The sequence below is a fragment of the Sycon ciliatum genome, chromosome 3 (assembly GCF_964019385.1).
Source record: "Sycon ciliatum chromosome 3, ocSycCili1.1, whole genome shotgun sequence".
NCBI classification, from domain to species: domain Eukaryota; kingdom Metazoa; phylum Porifera; class Calcarea; order Leucosolenida; family Sycettidae; genus Sycon; species Sycon ciliatum.
The window spans coordinates 17,831,522-17,851,808 of NC_088645.1; the positions used below are offsets into that span (position 1 = coordinate 17,831,522).

Here is a 20,287-nt window from a genome sequence, read left to right on the forward strand (position 1 = left end):
AAAACAACAGTGCAGGTTAGTTCTTACCTCCTGGAGTTTGCGTTCGCTCTATTTTCTTCGCTGTACAATTCCTTTCGGTCATTGATTCCCAACGAGTCTCTGACAGCCTCTGCTATTAATGATGATTAAAATTGAACACGTAAGTCGCTCTGCGCTAACACTGGTAGTTAAATGTATATAGTTCTCCGTCTATGATGTGGCATTATGCGGCAGATTGAAGCCTCTTCAAACAGCCATATGCCGTTGACTGTTTCAGGAAAACGTCAGCGTACAAGCAAAAGCAGACATGTACGTCCCACGTGACGTGACGTTGCTGGCAATTCATTCCAGACCGTGCTTATATAGTTAGTTCAAACATTGCGGACACTGAGCAAGGGACAGACGGTAACACACACAACACCTTGGTGCCATGCTGGTGATCAATATCCATCTGGCCGAGCAACGGTTTGGCATCCTGACCATGATTTGTTGTGTGCAATACGATCACTTTCTGCTGGCTCGCTTATAAAAGAAATGTAAGTACGAGATGGCACGAAATCAGAGTGTCTCTTCCTTTTCTCACGCTGCTTCAGTGAATTCAGGACGGAATTTGACAGCTGGGGTGGTGCAATTATTTCCTGTGTCGACATTCCCAGTTGTATGGTAGGCGAGCTACACCAATCTTGGTCAAGCATGGTATCACAGCTGCGGAATTCAGTGACGGCAAAGGACCAGTCAGTGCTTATTTCCGTGTGCAGTCTTTCCTGCTGCGTGCAACGTGTTTTGTGCATGCCCTTCGCACTTATCAATAGACACGATGGAAGGTCATCAATAGGCTGATGGACGGTCATCAAGCTCAGCATTTTCGGCGGCTTTTTTCTACGAGTACTTCAACTCCCGAGCTCTCGTGTACATGGCCCTAGATAATATTGATCTTCCGATACGCATGATGGCATCGGTGGGGGATGTCATGTGGATGTCATGAACTGCTCCTCAGTGGGATGAGAGTTGAACGAATTGGGCCCACTTGACTTTGTACTTCTGGGGGCCATGGGCTGGTTCAACCTACTAGTGCATGATGTGACTCCTCAAATTCGTTTTCACTGATTTAGAGAAAGACGCAAACGGGAAAAATCTGAAGAAAACTGACTGCAACCAATTAATTTTCTGCATTGAGAGTACGTCATTGCGGTCTGCCAAACATGAGATGCAGCTAGGGGAAGCACGCACAACCTGGATCGTAGAAATGTAGTGTTTCTCAAGCATAATCCATCTCCTTCTCCTCGTCAAGAATGCCCATGTAGCCCAATGAAATTCTTTCTCCATCACATTGTAGTTCGCTTATGCCATCAAGGGGAGGACGTGTGCCTCGTGTTCATGTACACACTTGTATTATTCACTGGTTTTTACTGAAGCATCACATATCCAAATCGCAAAGAAGAAAAAGACAAAGGAGAAAAAGATGAAGCGAACAGATCAGCAATTGAATGTGGATGCACAACAAGCAGTGACGGCATGTTATGCTTAGTAAATCGAATTCAAATTGTGTGATCGTGAGGATTCAATACTCTTGTGTCCGCTATACCGTAGTCGTGGTTGACAAATCGAGTACAGGAAATGACGAAAATACGTACATGCCTCTAGGACGCTTGCCCAGAAATAACATGCACAATATATGGCAACAATCTGTCATGATAAGGGTGAAGACACGGCGAAATCAGAAATGTCAAAGAACATAAAATTAATATCTATTTAACGAAGGACAATAATGTAAACAATCAGTGTTCCGTTTCTCAGCTGAAGGCACGTAATCAAAAGAGCGGTCCTGCTTGTGTGATAAGATTTGTATCCGTGGAGGAATGTGGAGAGGTGCCGAAAAGATAATCGTTCTATCACAAATCCTGTTGGGGAATTGAACGCCAAGTAAGGTGGATAAGGATTTTCTCTTGCAAACCTGCGATGTGTGTCAAGTCTTTGAGCAAATATCTACCTCCTCGTATCCATTGTCACTTGGATTTGTGGTGTTGCTTAGCCTCACGGCCAGTGGTACATGTAGTGCACTGTCGTCATACACAGGATTCAAGGTCATGCCAACCTGGCTAGTACAGCTGGAAGACACTGTGCTGTTCGCGTTTGAGTTTCCGATCGTGCACGCACTGTTGTGCACTTCCGATGCGCATGCTGGTAAGGTATACAGTTCATTTGTCGTCAGTGTGACAGCATCAATCTGGCTTAGACGTGATTTGGGTGTTGTAGAACATCTATACAGCGCTTGATCACCTCCTCTACTTTTCATTCTGGACAGTTTCCTGTTCTTCACACAGCAGACTAGGGCCGTAAGTCCCAGAGCTACTGCCAGGATAGAAGCTACTGCTGCCACGACAATATAGGTGGTGGTATGAGACGTCGTGCTCTGAAAGGTGCTGATGGTTCCTGGTGATATCGTCATGAAAGTTGTTGACGGCTTGCCTGGAAGGAAAATCGGAAAATATAGTCAACTCATGAGAAGTCAGAGTATGTGCATGACGTAAAAAATGTCGACTACATTTGTATATACAGATTAGGCCGCACAAATTTCTCTCATTAAGCCATAATTCCCTCCCTGCCATGCCCTAACCTATATTAATCGTCCAGCGGTTGAATACAATTATAATTATATTCACTTGTTAAACTTGTCTGTATTAGTCCGAACATTCCAATGATATTGTCGGCCTTCGTCTCGACGCTCGCATCAACAGATTTGATTGCGCTGGGCAATGAATGATACGTTTCCCCAGGGAAACATGTCTCCAGGGACTCGGAGAACAATCATGTTGTACAGAGCTTACAGGTCCTACTAACACGGCGAATAGGCAACAATGGGTTCGTTTGGTGGCATGCACTATTGTATTTAGAACATTATGGAGTAGATCATTATACTGTAGAGGATATTGAGGATGCATAGACAAAGAGTGAGTGGCTCTGAATCACGCTGCTTCTAACTAGGGCTTCTCTATAATATTTGTTGCACTGGAAGCGACGAGGCGTCAGTTTAATCTCTATCCATAGTACTGCATCTCTGCTGCAGTGTTCTAAAATGGGTGCTTCTGGAGCACACATTTCATCAGCCTCCTTCAGCTCAACCCTCAGTGACAGACGAGCGTACAAAAGTGCTTCCCACGAGGTGAAGTGTCCATTCTCCTGGACCATGTATCATTTTTTTCGTTGCGACTAAAACCGTTTTAAAGAATTCATTGCAATTACTTTCATGATTATTAAATAGGGCAGCGTTCGCGAGGTACGATGCGAATGCTTGAACAGCAGCTATCATTATTGATGATGCAGTGGTGTCGCCAACCAAATCACTTGGTAACATCACTGCTGCAGAAGAACAAGGACAAGCCTTTATTATTATTATTATTATTTGAGGGATTCCCCAAAGGCCGAAGCCTAAATCAAGGGGGTCTCCGAGAATAAATATACGTGTACAATGCGTGTGCAACAGGGTGCAATTCTTAAAAGAAAGAAAATATTACGATAAAAAAAGATTAATGTGAAGAGGTTAAAATAAGAAGTCTGAGTAGAAGCAAGCGAAAAGGGTACTGGTAAAGAAGGGGGGTAATCAGGAAGTGAGAAAACCTCGAGGATGGAATCTATACCTGTGGAAATGGGACTTAACGTGCCGGCTAAATACACAACGGGTTTCAGATATCCTAATCTCGGTAGGCAGGGAGTTCCACGTGGTGATCATGGAATGTAGTAGAGTGGATCGGAAACAGGGACCAGTGTGAGTGGGCAGGAGGTAAAAGTGGGGACGTCGTGCACTCTTGGATAGAACTATGTTGAGATTATTAAGGGTTTCCGGGTATTGGCGGGTGAAATGGTAAAACAGTTTGAGGCAATGTATATGCCGCCGCCACGCAAGACTTTCCCATTCAGCAGCTTCAAACACGTTCTCCATGCCATGAGGAATGGGCACTTTCCGACGGTGTAAATACTGCCTGGCCACGCGTGCTTGCAATCGTTCCAAAGTGTCAATATTTCCTGCGGTCAGTTTGTTATTCCACAGAGGTGAAGCATACTCAATGGAGGGACGGACGTATCCTTTGTAGAGGCGGGCAATGAGAGCAGGGGTCAGATTGGGTGACATGTAGGATAGCAGAACAACGCGACGACGAAAGTTGGAGGTGACACTATTGATGTGGGTCTGGAAAGACAGGCGGGGATCCAGGGTGATTCCTAGATGGCGGTGGGTAGTCGAGGGACATAGGTCTGCAGCATCCACACGCAGTGCTGGGGCAGGAGTCTGGGCGGGGTCAAGTTTGCCGAATACAACACGCACGGATTTAGCGGCATTAAACCTGCCACCAAATGTAGCAGCCCAGTCCATCACCATGTTCACTGCTGACTGGAGCTGTTGAGGTGCTGCTGCTGGCGGTCGGGATAACCCCAGCGCAGTATCATCAGCATAGAGGTATGTTTCCGTCCTGTTGCCATCAGGGATTGATCTCGGGAGGGTATTAATGTACAGGAGAAATAGGATGGGGCCAAGGTGGGAACCTTGAGGAACTCCCGCCGAGATAGGGGCGAGGGGGGAAAGGTCTTCGCCAACTTTGACCTGTAACTTGCGAGCTGCAAGGTAACCTGCAAACCAAGTAGTAGCCGTTGGGTTGCATAGTGGTTGTAGAAGGGCCAGAAGGGTAGAATGCGGGACGCGATCAAATGCCTTGGCAAAATCCAAGAAGACCACATCATACTCCTGGCTGCTGTCCATGCTCTTGGCGGCGCTAGCCGTTAAATGTATCAGTTGGTCAACTGTGCTCCGACCGTGTACAAACCCGAACTGATCCGAAACTATTACATCTTCATTCCTAAGGAACCTGCTAAGACGGCGCGCGACAATCGAATCAAGCACTTTGGCGACCGAGTTCAAGAGAGAAATAGGGCGGTAGTTCTGGGGTTCAGCTGTGGAACCTCTCTGCTTATATATTGGTACAACTTGCGCCGTTTTCCACAATGGTGGCAGGCGGCCTTGTGTTATACTTAAATTAAAGACTTTGCAGAGGGAGTGGGCAATGACACCAGCGGTCTCCTTCAGAATGCGGTTCGGGATGTCACCACCGGCAGCTTTATGGACAGGCAATCTCTTGAGAGTATCAAAGACGTCGTAGGCAGATATAACTGAGATATCGAAGGGCGATGTTGGCGTAGGTGGGGGGTGCGGAATAGCTAGTTGTTGGGTGTGGGTGTTGGAGCATTGGTTGGAGAACACGTCAGCCAGCAAGTGCGCCTTGGAGGCGTCTGTGGTTACAACCTCGCCTCCAGACTCAAGGGATGGAATTGGTGCACGCGTTTTAGATATATTGGTGAGCTGTTTGGCTTGGCGCCACCACTGGTACGGACTTCGTTCTCTGTCAACCCGTGCGCTCATGTTCTCCAGGTAGATCGCTTTAGAACGTCGGACGGAGGCTTGATAGGCATTGCGGGCAACTTTAAAGACAACCCAGTGGGTTGTTAAGTTTGTACGCTTGGCTAAACGGAAAAGGCGGTCTTTTTTCTTGCAAAGAGTGGCATGGCGGCCAGTGTACCAGGGTGTATCTGTTCTTCGCTTTGTGGAAATAGTTCTCATAGGCACGTGTGACGAGATTGCCGTAGTAATGCAGGAATGCCAACTATCCCACGCTTGCTCAACTGAGGACATACTACTGATGTCAGACGAAAGTGGAAGATTCCATATGTGGTCTCTGAGTGCATCAAAATCGGTGTTTACGTAATCAGGAACGGCACGTGACTGACTGGGAGATGACTGGGCCAGGGAAGGCAAAGCAACTTTGAAGACAACGGGACAGTGATCGGAAATGGAGGACAGCACTTGAATGTCACATACATGCTGTGGTGTGTTTGTGATGACAAGATCAAGGAGCGATGGACCCTGGCGGCCAGTGGCAGAATATCTAGTCGGGGTGTTGTGGACGAGTTGGATGAATCCAAACTGGTCTAATGCTTTGAGTAGAAGCTTGCCTTCTGCTGTAGACGGGTCTGTAGAGTTCCATGTACGTAGTTTAGCGTTGAAGTCACCCACTAAGATTGTGGGCAAGTGTGGCTGGTTCTGTTCAAAGGTACGGCTGAAGGAAGTGAAAAATTGGTCGCGCTCGTCTACGGTACGATGTGGCGGGCGGTAGAAGACATGAAAGGCCATTGGAAGCTGTTGAGTGATGCTTACTTGAAGACAGAGATGTTCTATGTCCGGGCCCTCCATTTGTGGCAGCCTAGTAATCCTGTGGGAAAGACTGGATTTGACATACACTGCTATACCTCCTCCTGTGCTGCCTAGTATGGCTGTCTTTCGGTCACGTCTGAATACTACATAGTTAGGGATATTTACACTGTGGTCGGGGAGGGATAGAAAAAACCAAGTCTCAGTGAGAAAAAGAATATCTATATCGTGATATTTAATGAATGCTTCTAAAATAGAGAGTTTTCTAATTGCACTTTGGCAATTGAGGTGTGCAACTCGGAGCCCCGGAGGTTCCTATTGTTGCCGGTTTGAGCTCCCAAGTGCGCCAGCTCTTGGGTGTAGTTGTGCTGCGTTGCTTCGTGTTGTTGCCAGCGGGTCGATGTTGTGTGCTCGCATATACTCTTCTGCAAGGACCTGCGAATGAAGGATTACTCTGGGCAAGTCCTTCGTCGCAACAACTTCGATGTGAGTGGTGCGCAGATAGCAGATCTTTCCGGCCTTTCTCATTGCCTGGAAAGCTGGTCGCAGCTTCTGTTGAAATTGGCGTTCCTCCCTGGTCAGATTTTCAGAAAAGTACACCTTTTCCCTGGTCTCGTTGGTTGTACGGAGTCTGCTCCGTAGCTGGAGCATGCGCTTGCAGGCATCTGGCGTTGCAGTGCGGACCAGGATGGGACGCGGTTTGAGTGGCGGTTGTTGTACTGACGTACGCGTGACACCAAGTCGCTGTGCAGCAACAATGTCAGTTTGTTGCAGTGGGAAGCCTAGTGTGTCCCGTACAAGGGTCACAACTGCGTCTATGGTTGCCGTACCCGTATCGTTTGAACTGGAGGCCAGCTCTTGTTCCCCTTCCCCAAGGCCCTGGATGATGAAGGAGGTTGCCGTTTCTCGCTTGGCCTTGTCTACCGTGTCAAGGAGGCTTTCTACCATGGGGTCAACGGCTTGCAATTTGGTGTCAATGTGATCGACTCTACTTAACAGGGTAGCTGTTCTGACTTCAAACTCATCTCTGATTTGATTTTCGAATTGGCTCACTCTTGCCTCCAAATCCTTGCATGCTTGTTTTATTTCTGTCGTCTGGGCAATGATTGTAGCCATTCGCTCATCTAGAAGCTCCGACATTGTGGAACGGAATTCACTCACTAGCACTTCTATCGACACAATGCCATCCAGTGACTCACCCTCATCATTGTTGGCTGCAGGAGGGTTCATACCGTCTGATAGTCGGGATGCTGACTGTCGGCTCTCTCCAGGCGAACTACAGGGTTTAGATTTCGTGCTTGGCTTGGTAGAGGAACCCTTGGCTCTGCTCGATAAGCTAGTTCTATTAACTTGAGACATGGTTTCATTAATGCAGGTAGAACTGATCTTTAACACGGGTACTGAAGCTAAAATCCTTTCTACAGGCAGAGCCCAAAAATTGCCAACCGCACTTCAAAACGTACTACACTAATGCCTTGATTGTCCTTCTACATGTACTTGCCGCGCTGTTAAAACGCGAGATAGTCATAAATCAGACTCGGATGGAGAGCCAAGGATGTATTGGAAGAAAAAAGGACCAACGAATTGCAACAAATTGAAAACTTCTCCAATTCTTCAATGTACAATGAAGAGTACAATGAGGAGAGGGGAAGGAAAATGTTCGGTTCTCAAATTTCCTAGTGTTCATTTGAACTGGTGTGGATCACGCAGATGCACGTACTACTACTACGTTGAAGAAATGTACTACAAGTTACGCTATAATGTCCACTAACACTACTAGTTACACGGCAATCAGCTCTTGCGATAACATTGCACGACAGGCTAGAGCAGATTGGCAGTTACTACATAGTTGCAGAACGTCAGTACCTTTGGTCAGTGTTGTGGAATGTTATCGCATGAGCTGATTGCCAGGTAACTGGTGGTGTTAGTGGACAGTATAGCGTAACTTCTAGTTCATTAGTCTTTCTTTTTCTTCCTATAGTCATACATCAATCTTTTTACCAGCAGTTTTTCCTTCTTCAGTGTACATCTGGAGGACTGTTGAGGGTGGAATTCTACTAAATGCTGGTTTGTCGCGTCAGAAGTGGTGCTCTTTTCCAGGTTTGCCTAACGGCAGGTTCAATGCGCTTCTCATGTGCTCTGGATAAGAATCCTGGGTTTGTCAAGTGCCCGTCGTTGCGTCCAGGCAGGGAGGTTGGGGTCAAAATTCATCGCGTCCAACTTGCTTGGGAATTCCTTTTGATTTTCTTCTCCAGGTCTTTTTGTTCCAAATTATCATATTTTGTCTTTCAAGTTGGATCAGGATTCTACTATTCTTTAATACCGCACGGTTTGTTTGTGATCGTGACGTTATCCTCGACCTCTGCTGACTATGATCATTTATAACCTAACGGAAAAGTGCAATACTAGTTCATATCAACTTTATCAAGACAATGTAAAATTTAGAGTAGTAAAACCCCCAGAATCACTACTATTGATAAGTGTCCTTGCTTAACATATACCTTGACACGTTACTCCTGTGTCACCTGAACTACACTGGCAACGATACCAACTGGGTACATTCTTGTAGTTACTGTGTGTGATGCATTGACAAGCGCCAGGGGAGTTAGAGCGCTCGTCAAAATATAAAATAGGGGAAAAAGAGGAATGGCAGTGTTGGGAATGGACCTACAAGCGATATTTGCTCATGTGGATTGTGCGCCTTGAAAGAATGTCAGACTCCTAAGGAAGCCAAAAACTCAAGAAGCCATGGATATTGCACACATAGATTGAAGTTCAACATGGACATTGCAAATCCGAGCGAATCGATACCTTGACATGGAGGTCCAGAGTATCCTTCTTGGCAAACACATTCATACGATCCGATAGTGTTGTTACATTCACTGTTGATTGTACTCTTGCAGATGTCTCTGTCGTCCTTACATTCATTGATATCTGAAAGGAAGGGGGTGTTTGTTAGACCCGCGTTACACGAACGTGTGGAGCGCAGGGACCATCTCACAATTTCGACTTCTTTCGAGACCATTTCTCCTTGTGGTTTGCAAGTACCTGTGGTCTGTGTGACGCGTGAAGCGTCATTCTCGTCTGGTTTTATTTTCCTGGTGTTACTGTGACGCTAGACCTTTGCCCAGTCTCTCGTCTTAGCACTATCGCCAGTGTTGTCCATCGGAGATCGCTAACATGTATTAGTTTTCAGCGTTGCTACCTGTTGAATGGCGCTATTGCAGCACCAAATTAATGGCGTCTTTTGGCGTTTTACAATCATTTCCTTCGGCGTTATATATATATATATTATTAATTTTTGTCGTTAGGTTGAGCACTCTTACCTTAGCGCGAACCCTTGCCGCTCGCCTTGTGGGTTTTCATGTGCAGGTGCTTGCCCGGACATTTGCGCCCACTTGTGTGCTGATGCTTCTTAAAATGCTTTTCGGGTTCAAGGGTGCCTTGGCTAGATCAGACGTTTCCTATCAACTATATGAAATGATATACTAGCATCTTACCTTTACAAGGTGTTCCTGTAAAGCCAGACTTGCAAACACATTTCCTATCAACTATATGAAATGATATACTAGCATCTTACCTTTACAAGGTGTTCCTGTAAAGCCAGACTTGCAAACACATTGATATGATCCAGGTGTATTGTTGCATTGACTGTTAGCAATATCGTTGCAAACACCCTTATCATGTGTGCACTCATCGATATCTGGCATGTGAATACAGAAAAAGCATTGATATCACCTTCAATCTCACAAACATCCTCGAGCGTATGCCTTTTTTCCAGCGGCCTCGAGAGATTATGCTCAATAAGCTACCATTATCAAAACTTCCCACAAATCGTCATTAGTCGCGCTCTTAAAAGGACACTTGGAAGTAGTGAAGCACCAAAGTTAGCCGACCCTACTGTTTCAACTACATACCGCCTGACCCGCCACCCCATGATTTCTACATCATGTAAACTCAATCATCAATCTCTGGGGAGCATGGTCTTTCCGCCAACCACCAAGCAAAAGTAAACATTGAGACTCCAGTACGCATATCGGTGCTCTGATAATACCTGCTTCTCTGAAAGCTATTTGAGAAATTCTCCCCTCGACTTAGGGGGTTCTCTGTGATAATTCTAAGAGCGTGAAACGAAGAAGGATTCACGAAATGTGTTGCCTCCAAAGCAGAGTGTATTACACAGTACAACCGGGAATTATAGCTAGTTCAGAATCTTGTAGTTCTGAAAGTAACAGTGTTCCACTAGCATGTCCACAGATTGTTCCCGCTGCGATATACACAATCCCTCCCCCTCCCACCTCGTTTGCATGCTATCAGGATCAATACTATTCAGACAGCCTGTACCTTGACATGGTGAACCTGTGTATCCAGTCCTGCAAAGACATTGATATGAGCCAGGAGTGTTGTTGCAGTGACTGTTAGCTGTGCTCTTGCAGACACCCGTGTCTGGTATACACTCGTTTATATCTGGGTATGAGATTGTCACATAAAACATAGTGGTGGAAGTGGTTTTCAATACCGTTCACGAACATTGTATTTGCTGCGCAACGGGTTTGTTATAGTGACAGACTTTCCATGGCCTCTTTCTGTTGTGTTCTTTGGTTTCCTTTTGTATTGTCTGCGTTTTACTTGTCGACTTTGGTGCTCTGTTCTGGCTGCACGTGTAGTGTTCTGGGCAACATGCGCTGGTCATGAACGGTTACGTCATTGCCACGTGTGTCACAATGTATTGCGTATGCCCGTATGATGCCACGATGTTTGCCTTTTTCTTTAGTTCTCATTTTTGCCTCGTCGTGTCCTGTCTTCATGTTTGCCCGTCTGCGTCTTATCACAGAATAATAGAATTGTGTAGTCAATTGAGTTGTTGTGTGTGGCGAGCCTGATCGGTGGAGAGGCTGGGCCCCTGACACCTGGAGAATATGTGCGGATGCACAAAAGTATTATTGAGTGGGCGAGTGGTACCACTCAGGAATTTTCAGGAGGAAACTTCAGTATCAGTGCATACCTGCCAAGTACTGAGAGTGCTTTTTCTGGATCGCCATGGCAAAATCGCGGGATTTGCCTTGGTTATTCGGGATATGTCATATTTTGCCCAAATAATTCTTTTTCAACGTTTGATGGCACCAACATTTCGAACTGATGATTTATTGGTGATCATCGGATCACACTTACACATGTTAAAGACTCAAAAACGGAGGTTATTCAGAGACTGCATGCTCGTGGAAGGAGCACTAGTAGATCCACTAGACTCGAGCGGTGACATGTGGAGGGTGGAACATGTATTTACCAAGGCTGCCGGCAGCTTGGAGCACATTCAGCTGGAGAGTCTTTTCGACATGAGCGAACAGCAGGAGATGCAGTTCTCTATCGCTGGTCGAACATACCGTATACTAGAAGTCGCCAGTGCTGGTTGCGGCAAGACATTCGTATTCACAAGAGCTGCTCCATTGAAGTGGGCCCGGAAGGATCTATGGACTGAGTTCTACTTGCTGGTGACTAGAAAGCTACGTAGCAAGGAGGTGAGGGAAGCCACCAGTGTGTGCTCTTTGCTTGGCATTTGCGAGTGTGAGATGTTTGACAGTGATGAATGCAAGAGCATAGACAGCTTTGTACGGCAACATGCATCGCGAGTGTGTCTCGTACTCGATGGCCTTGACGAGATACAGCTGAGCGAGTGCAGTGAGTTTGTGCGCAACGTGATCAACGGCAAGTGCCTGCCAGGACTACGGCTTGTGGTGACGCCGCGACCATGTGTACAAGTACTCAGCATGTGCGGACGAAAACCGTTCGACAAACGTGTGGATCATGGAGATTGTCGGTTTCCGACAGCAAGACGTGGAAACGTACATTGGTAAGGTACTCAGATCGCCAGAAGAGGCCTCCGCACTGGTAACGGCAGTGCGAGGTGACCAGGGCCTTGCCAGCATGATGGCCACGCCATTCCTGGCCATGCAGACGTGCAAACTCTTCCACTGTCGGCGTGGCATGCTACCTCGCTGTCTGTCGGATATCCTCGACCTGATGATTGTACAGGTTGCCGAGCGCCGCACAGAGGAACAGTATGATAACTGGCATGATATTCCCGTCGACATTCAAAAGCTGATCCTGGAGTTGGGAGCATTTTCGTTCGCCATGCTTACCAAGCAGCAACTGATCTTTACCGACACAGAGCTGAACAAGCACTCCTTATCGCGAGAAGCTAAAGGGCTCGGCTTGCTTCTGCTAGCGGACAGCACAGTGAAGGACGACAGTAAGCTGTGGATGTTCAGCCACCTCACCATGCAGGAAGCGCTGGCTGCTCGCTACATTGCCATGCGCAAGTAAACCAGCACTACTAATAAAGTATCCATACTTGACCTGTACCTTGACATGTTACTCCTGTGTAACCTGAATTGCACTGACAATGATAAGAACCAGGTGAATTCTTGCAGATACTATATGTGATATGTTGACAGACGCCAGGGGTAATTGAGCACTCGTCAATATCTAAAAGATAGAGGCAAAAAGGGAAATGGCGAAGCTGAGAACGAATGTATCCGCTTACCACTCTGCCCGATGTTGATCAATAATAATTCTTTAGGTTCTCCCCCCCCCCCCCCAGCCTTTTAGAACCGGTTTTGGCCGCACTATTAAAGGCCCCAACCTCACTTTGTATTCCCCAAATATGGGGTTTGTGCTTCCTTCTCCATACATTTTATCATGGTACTTTACACCCATTTCCAAAACTAGCCGAATTTCTGATCCCATATCCCTTCACCATGTTGCCGTCAAATGTGCAAAGGAAGAATAGCACAGGTCACACAAGCTTCAGTGTATATGTATCTGCTACTTTAGGTGCATGATCCTAAACTGGGTTGGGTTGGATGAATGAAGTCAGCGTTCATATTGCAACACAATTACCTTTTAGCAAACATTCGACAATATGGACCAGTCCTTGTAAAAGATAATTGATGTGTCCTTGCCACCACGATTCTGCAAGGGTTAGCCTTATAACAACACAATGCTACGCTGAACGTGTTCGATGCATACTTGGTAATGAAAAGGCCATGGTTTCCAAAAGTCGATCATCCCATCTTTAGGCTGTCAATAATCAGACATTTTTGATAATGTGATTAGACTAATTTAATTCTGGATATGCTAGTTTAGTGCATGGCTACGTTGTCTTGTGATGGCTCAGTGTGAAGCTCTAAGTTTCAACTGATTAGCCTGACTTCTATATGCACACTAGTGCAAGTCCACCCAGGTATATTCCTGAAGCAAACATGATTACTTCAGAGGGTAAGATATTCAACAGTTCAACATTCATAAGATTTTGCTAGATGGCAATTTGAACTGGTTTTCAACTTTACGAGTCACAAATTGTCAGTAGCACACTCTGCGACTAATGATAATATACTCCAAACCGTCCAAAGTGATTTAAGAAATAGTGCTGATCGTGAAATCAGGTTACTTGCCTTGACAGGTTGATCCATTAGTGTATCCTGCATTACAAGAGCATTGGTAACTGCCGAATGTGTTAGTACAGGTACCTCTGGGACTAGGACTGCAGTTTGTTGCATTCTTGCATTCATCGATATCTGCATCAAGCAAAAAGAAAAACAGCACCACAAATAGAAACAGTACCCTTTCCTACGGCCAAAGTTAGAAATCCTGTGTCTTTTTTAGTAACTTGAACATTTGGGCTCCTGAAAAATAAAGGCGAGATTTTCAAGAAACATTTGCTGCAGCAAAATGCTGTGCTTGAACGCATTCGTTTAACTTCGCAATGGCCTTTCGCAGGCGCAGTGTTTGTAGCCCAATTCCACACCCCTGACTTCTCGATGTGTTTTTATCGATGCGGTGATCATTTACTGCCTTTCTCGTTAGTCGTGTAGCTATTGCAGTTTCGACGTTTAGTTTTTAGTTAAACATGGGCGATGAGGGGGGGGGGGGGTACGTCGTGGGTCATTGTATGAAGAGAGTTTCAGGGCTGAGGACTAGTCACAGAGGAGTTAATCTACAAAGGGATTGAACTGAAGCTGGATGATAACCGTGCGGTGAGTGTGTGACTGTTATTATACCTTTCTGGGGCATGGGTTCTGATTCTCTAGCTTCCCTGGGTGTTGTAGCAGTCATTGTAACATCTCACAGTGTTTGGTGTGCTGTGCTGGGCAAATATCAGCATTATCATTGCACTTGTTTTCATTATAACCCTTATACACTTATTGAGGCCGATAAAGAGGAACATGGCTCGGATGGACAGCATGGGAAGATGTTAAAGGAGAGAAATAGGACGAAGGAACTACAAGTTACTCTATACTGTCATGCGATAACATTACACGACACTGACCGACGGTACTGACTTTTAAAACTGCCAATCACCTCTACCACATCATAGATGCGCACTCCAACTGCCTTCCAATTTGGAAGGTTTTGAGTTATTAGTACTAACATAGGAGAAGAAGGTACGCGTAACGAAGACAAGCACAAGCCGAAAGCCTTAGTTGTCGAGAACCTTGGTGGATATCAATACATCAAGGCCATTGCTGAGCCACCGTGCTAACAGCAAAACTTCTGTGTGTCCGTTATTGTTGTGAAAGTGCACCACAAAGACCCTCTACATGAAATAGTTTTGTTGCATGCATCTCGTTGTAGCGACAAAACAGTACAGCGACCCCCCCCCCCCCCCTTCCCCCACCACACACACCAACTCATAGTGGGCAGGGAAGTTCTTGGTGACTATTTGCAAGATATTATCTGATCCTAACCGATAGTACATTTTTTCCTCTTCTCTCGCCCCTGTACTGTGACTAGGTTCGTTGGTTTTTCTTTGAAATTGGTCCTATCTCTGAATTTGCTGGCCAAAAGTCCTATACATGTATATAGGATTTGAAAATGTGTGCCTTTTATGCCGTTGTTATTGGTCATCATGACCGATAATAACGGCATAATGGTTTTCATGGAAGTTGTAAATATGTTTGAGGCATGATGTTTTTACATTTCAGATTCATAGGGCGATAATATTTCTGATGAATACCCATTTTCAGCAATAATTGGAAATTTGAACATAATTGTTCAGCTGCTGTCATGGAAAGGACTGAAGCAGTGTAATTTTGTAATTTTTATTGTTTAAAAGGATTCCCCAAAGGCTTTCGCATATCGAGGGGTTTCCAAACTTTCCATAATACCAAATCTGTAAAAGAAGTAATGAGCAATAGGTGAGCAAAGAAAGAGAAAAAGACATAGTCTAGGGCAGAGCTCTGCGCTTGAGCATTATGATTGTAAGCTTGCAGAACTGGGATAATACATGTAAATGATGAAAAATGTGCCAGAGGTAAGCTTCTAAAGAATATGATGTGACGCTACATATGTGAATGTGCAGAAGAACATTGCAGGTGTGGCACGGGGTGGTTTCATGACGACATATCGCACATGCCGTCATGAAACTACCAGTTTTAAGGATAAAACAAGGTCCAATAAAATCAAAAATCCTATTATAGGATTCGAAAAATAGGGCACAGGCCTGAGTAATATTGGGCAAGGAGATGAGCCTGAGATGTTAGTGTTTGAAAAAATTATCTTATTCAACTCTCGATATCTACTAAGACCTAGCAAGGAAGAATTGGTCACAAACTTGTTGCTATTCTCATGCCACACCCATTTTGAGTTGAAAAATATGACCAATATGATGGCAATATCCTATATATAGGATTGTGCAAATTAAGAGATAACAAAAATACGATTTCTCGCGTTCACATGGACACATCCAAGTGGTCGCATGTGCTAAGAGAACAACATGTATGATATCCGGGTGGATCAGCAAACCAAGCGCCCTGCCAGAAGCCCTACCTGTTGTGACAATTGATTATTAATATTATTATATTAATAATTCAAAGGATCAGTCGGGGAAGTGAACTGCCTGAAAAGAGAAAAAAACGCCAGACCCACCAGGACTCGAACCTGGGACCCTGCTTGTCATGAGCAATGCTCTAACCACTGAGCTATGGGACCAGGCTGAACCCAGAAGGCGCTGACAAGTTTTTCACTCCAAAGGCAGCCCACAACACGTGCCACACATACTGATGGCACTTGGGTCTTTTTTCCTCCCCCAGGCCAGGGGACCAACCACGGTCAGTTTCTGGAAACTACCAGAGGTGAAAGAAAGTGATTAAATTTGGAAAGGATTGGGAGAACTTCAAATTCAAAGGATCAGTCGGGGAAGTGAACTGCCTGAAAAGAGAAAAAAACGCCAGACCCACCAGGACTCGAACCTGGGACCCTGCTTGTCATGAGCAATGCTCTAACCACTGAGCTATGGGACCAGGCTGAACCCAGAAGGCGCTGACAAGTGTTTCACTCCAAAGGCAGCCCACAACACGTGCCACACATACTGATGGCACTTGGGTCTTTTTCCCTCCCCCAGGGGACCAACCACGGTCAGTTTCTGGAAACTACCAGAGGTGAAAGAAAGTGATTAAATTTGGGAAGGATTGGGAGAACTTCAAATTCAAAGAATCAGTCGGGGAAGTGAACTGCCTGAAAAGAGAAAAAAACGCCAGACCCACCAGGACTCGAACCTGGGACCCTGCTTGTCATGAGCAATGCTCTAACCACTGAGCTATGGGACCAGGCTGAACCCAGAAGGCGCTGACAAGTTTTTCACTCCAAAGGCAGCCCACAACACGTGCCACACATACTGATGGCACTTGGGTCTTTTTTCCTCCCCCAGGGGACCAACCACGGTCAGTTTCTGGAAACTACCAGAGGTGAAAGAAAGTGATTACTTGTAAATTTGGAAAGGATTGGGAGAACTTCAAATTCAAAGGATCAGTCGGGGAAGTGAACTGCCTGAAAAGAGAAAAAAACGCCAGACCCACCAGGACTCGAACCCTGCTTGTCATGAGCAATGCTCTAACCACTGAGCTATGGGACCAGTCCTGGTGGGTCTGGCGTTTTTTTCTCTTTTCAGGCAGTTCACTTCCCCGACTGATCCTTTGAATTTGAAGTTCTCCCAATCCTTTCCAAATATTAATAATTATACAAATTTTTACAAGAGGTCGGAGGTGGATAATACTTTAATAACGAAGGTACGTGTTGGGTCGTACGTATCCACGCAAACATACATCCAGTCAAAATAAGGCACTTGTCAAAGTATCCGAACGTTTTCGGTTCCTTCTCATCACCACCCAACGGAGCTAAGAATCGCACTTCGTCAATCAAGCAACATCTGTCAGCCCGTACCAATTGTCTTGAGTTGTACAGTGATAATGTGTTCTCAAGTCACGTGGTAGATGTGCGTTGCATCTGGCTGTGTTAGAAGCTTTGTATATCCGTAAGTTAGATCCTGAACTTTGCGAACAGAAAGAAAATGTGTTGTCGCTACAATTGTTTGGTGTTACTTCTCGTCGAGGTATTAACAATATAACTTAATTTGCTCACTATGTTGTTGTCACTATTATTATTTCCTTCGAGTTTTGTGTCGTGCTAAACTTGATAATTTTCCACCTTGTCACGAGTGTTGTTATCTCATATCTTTACGCTATATAAGTTTTAGTCTTTCCAACTTGACCCATTCCCTGTAAAATCATTGATGAGAAGGGACCGAAAACGTTCGGATACTTTGACAAGTGTCTTATTTTGACTGGATGTGTCTTTGCGTGGATACTTACGACCCAACACGTACCTTAATTATACAAATTAATGTTGAGTATTACCTCTACCACTACACTGCGCTCACAGCCGACTAGACCCTCCTGCACACAACCATCACCACTGCGAGTACACTTCCTTAGACGATATTACTTTATTCCTCCAGACTGCTGTTTCGCTAATACAGCTCATCAGTGTAGATGTTGAAGGGTTAGAATGAGACAAAACTGCTAATTAGATTGTTTTTTACTTCTAAAACTGGCCCAGGGGCTGCTGTGGCTGTCGACGTCGGGGTGGGGGGGGGGGGGCGTGAGGTGAGCTTTCAGGCCTTCATGGCGCTAGGACAAGGGCAATATGCAATATACAGACTCTCACTAGCTACACAGTACACTGATTCTGGCACATAATGTTTGCCTTGGTAGTCACAGCGATTGATTTTCGCGCCGATTTTATGACGTTGCATGGATGTCCCATGCGCGTCAACAGTACTTCACACTTACCTTTTCCCGCGTTATCACCTCAGTTATGCCAGTTTTGTATGTAACAAAAACTTAAATAATAGCAGTTTTGTCTTATTCGAACCCTTCATTATCTACCTTCACTGATGAGCTATGTACATGTATTAGCGGTCTGGAGGAATGAAGTAATATCGTCTACGGAAGTGTCCTCGCAGTGGTGATGGTTGTGTGCAGGAGGGTCTGAGTCGGCTGAGAGCGCAGTGTAGTGGTGGAGGTGATAATCAATAAATTCTTAAATGGCCGAGAGCTCTGTCACACGCTGTAATACTAATTTACAAACAACAGAATAACAATCCAATAATTATAGCAATATAATTTCAAGTTTGTTTATAAGAACTTCAAAGTACGTAATATGTTATCGCATGGTTGCGAGGGCCTTATGGCATATTATTGCCCCGAGAGGTTAGGCCGAGGGCCGAGGGTTAACCTCCAGGGGCAATAATATGCCATAAGGCCCGGAGCTACCATTCGATAACAAATTTATCACATAGCCCACAGAGCAGACCATTGGGCTGCTGTTGAAACTAGCCTAAATGCCAACACATTATCACCACAATGTACATGTACATGTATATTTATGTGGTATCATGATCAAATTTGAAAAATGAAGATATTTCTCCTACACCCTAATAAAAAGTCTTCTACAGGCCATCAGAGAGTATACAGTACTGAAAGACGGAGACAGAAAAAAGTGCCGGCACAGCATCGTCATAGCAATAGACATGACAACCACTATAAAACACAGCAGAATCATAACGTCAGTCGAAAAATTAAGAGTGCTACCACAAAGAGTTTCTACATGTTTACATGTGTATCAGGAAGTCGTCAAATACAACAATGCAAGTATTTGACGACTACCTGGTGTGTAATTCTGAGCACAATTTTTCTTCCTTTTTCAGCTAAAAATAGCTGTATTTTTCATTGCAAAACAGTCCTGAATTGTTGTGTTTGTTGTTCAAGCAAAGGTGAAGGCAGAGGCCGCTCGAGGACAGCTGATCCGGGTAAGAGTTTCGCGTGGCATAGGAAGACCACACGCAGTGACTTTGCGAGGATCTGAAAACGCACGATTCTGAGTTGAATTTGTGTTATTTCAAATAATTGTTTGTGATCACAATATCACATCGAGCAGAACTGAATCCTATCCACAAGCTTACCGACAGCCAGGCTGCCAACATGACTGGACAAATGATCCCTGCAAGCACCACACGGCAGAAGTCGGAGGCCATGTCCATTGCCGGGACGTCCATCTCCAAAAAGAATTCCATCTTCGTCTCGATGCTAACGTTACACACTGCGACTTGTGGTAGAGAGTCGTAGATCTACAGTCTACAGAGTTCTATTCACGCAATCGCTGAAATGGACTAATTTTTCGGGCAAATAAACTATTTTTTGTGGGCAATATTATTGCCGCGTGGGAAAGGTGCTGATTCGCTGGAGTACAGGCAACAATCATGTGCCATGTGATAAAATGTATATAAGACTGCACTACAGAACAACCAGGAACTGCATCGGCGCCTTGATACTAGAGGGTGGTGGCGTTCCTATGGATGCGGAAAACTCGGCTTCTAGCCGAGTGTCACGGGAACCGTGATTTTTTTCTTTTTTTACAGAACAACAAGGGCAATCAAGGCTTGTTTGCTGCTACTTAAAGTTTCCTGCGTCAGCATTATGAGACTGCATTCTGAATGTTTGTTCACTTACCTTCTGATATCACAGTAATGTAGGGCTCATTACCATTAAGTGCCACTTTACAAGATACAGATCCAATGTGAAAGCGAAGATTTAACTGGTGCTTGAGGATTTGGACAGAGATTATAAACTTAACTCGATCTACTACCATTCCACCAGACCTATACGATTCATTGCGTTTGGTAGGATGGGTAGGATTCCATTTCGTCCAAGGTGATTTTGAGTCAATCCGTTCGCTCTTGTCTATCAGGAAAATACAGCTGCCTTGTGACTCGAT

The 20,287-nt window shown here is 45.2% G+C and overlaps 2 protein-coding genes across 2 annotated transcripts in view; both read right to left on the reverse strand.

The window, feature by feature from the left end:
- The window catches only part of LOC135812890 (latent-transforming growth factor beta-binding protein 2-like), a 105,976-nt gene that overhangs the window by 78,614 nt on the left and 7,075 nt on the right, over positions 1-20,287 (reverse strand). The window lies entirely within an intron of this gene.
- LOC135812352 (fibrillin-1-like) lies at positions 1,360-13,223 on the reverse strand. The gene is made up of 5 exons (XM_065325730.1): positions 13,205-13,223; positions 12,539-12,661; positions 10,520-10,642; positions 9,756-9,878; positions 1,360-2,448 (listed from the first exon to the last, which is right to left on the reverse strand). The coding sequence occupies exons 1-5, from the start codon at positions 13,221-13,223 to the stop codon at positions 1,946-1,948; spliced, it is 891 nt and encodes a 296-aa protein (XP_065181802.1). The 3' UTR covers positions 1,360-1,945.

What these genes read in the sequence shown, in the direction of transcription:
- LOC135812352 (XM_065325730.1), bottom strand. An exon ending in CACAGGTTCACCATGTCAAG is followed by an intron (nt 9,879 to 10,519) that starts GTACAGGCTGTC and finishes TTCACATGCCAG; the next exon opens with ATATCGATGAGTGCACACAT. An exon ending in TACAGGAACACCTTGTAAAG is followed by an intron (nt 2,449 to 9,755) that starts GTAAGATGCTAG and finishes TTTTCCTTCCAG; the next exon opens with GCAAGCCGTCAACAACTTTC.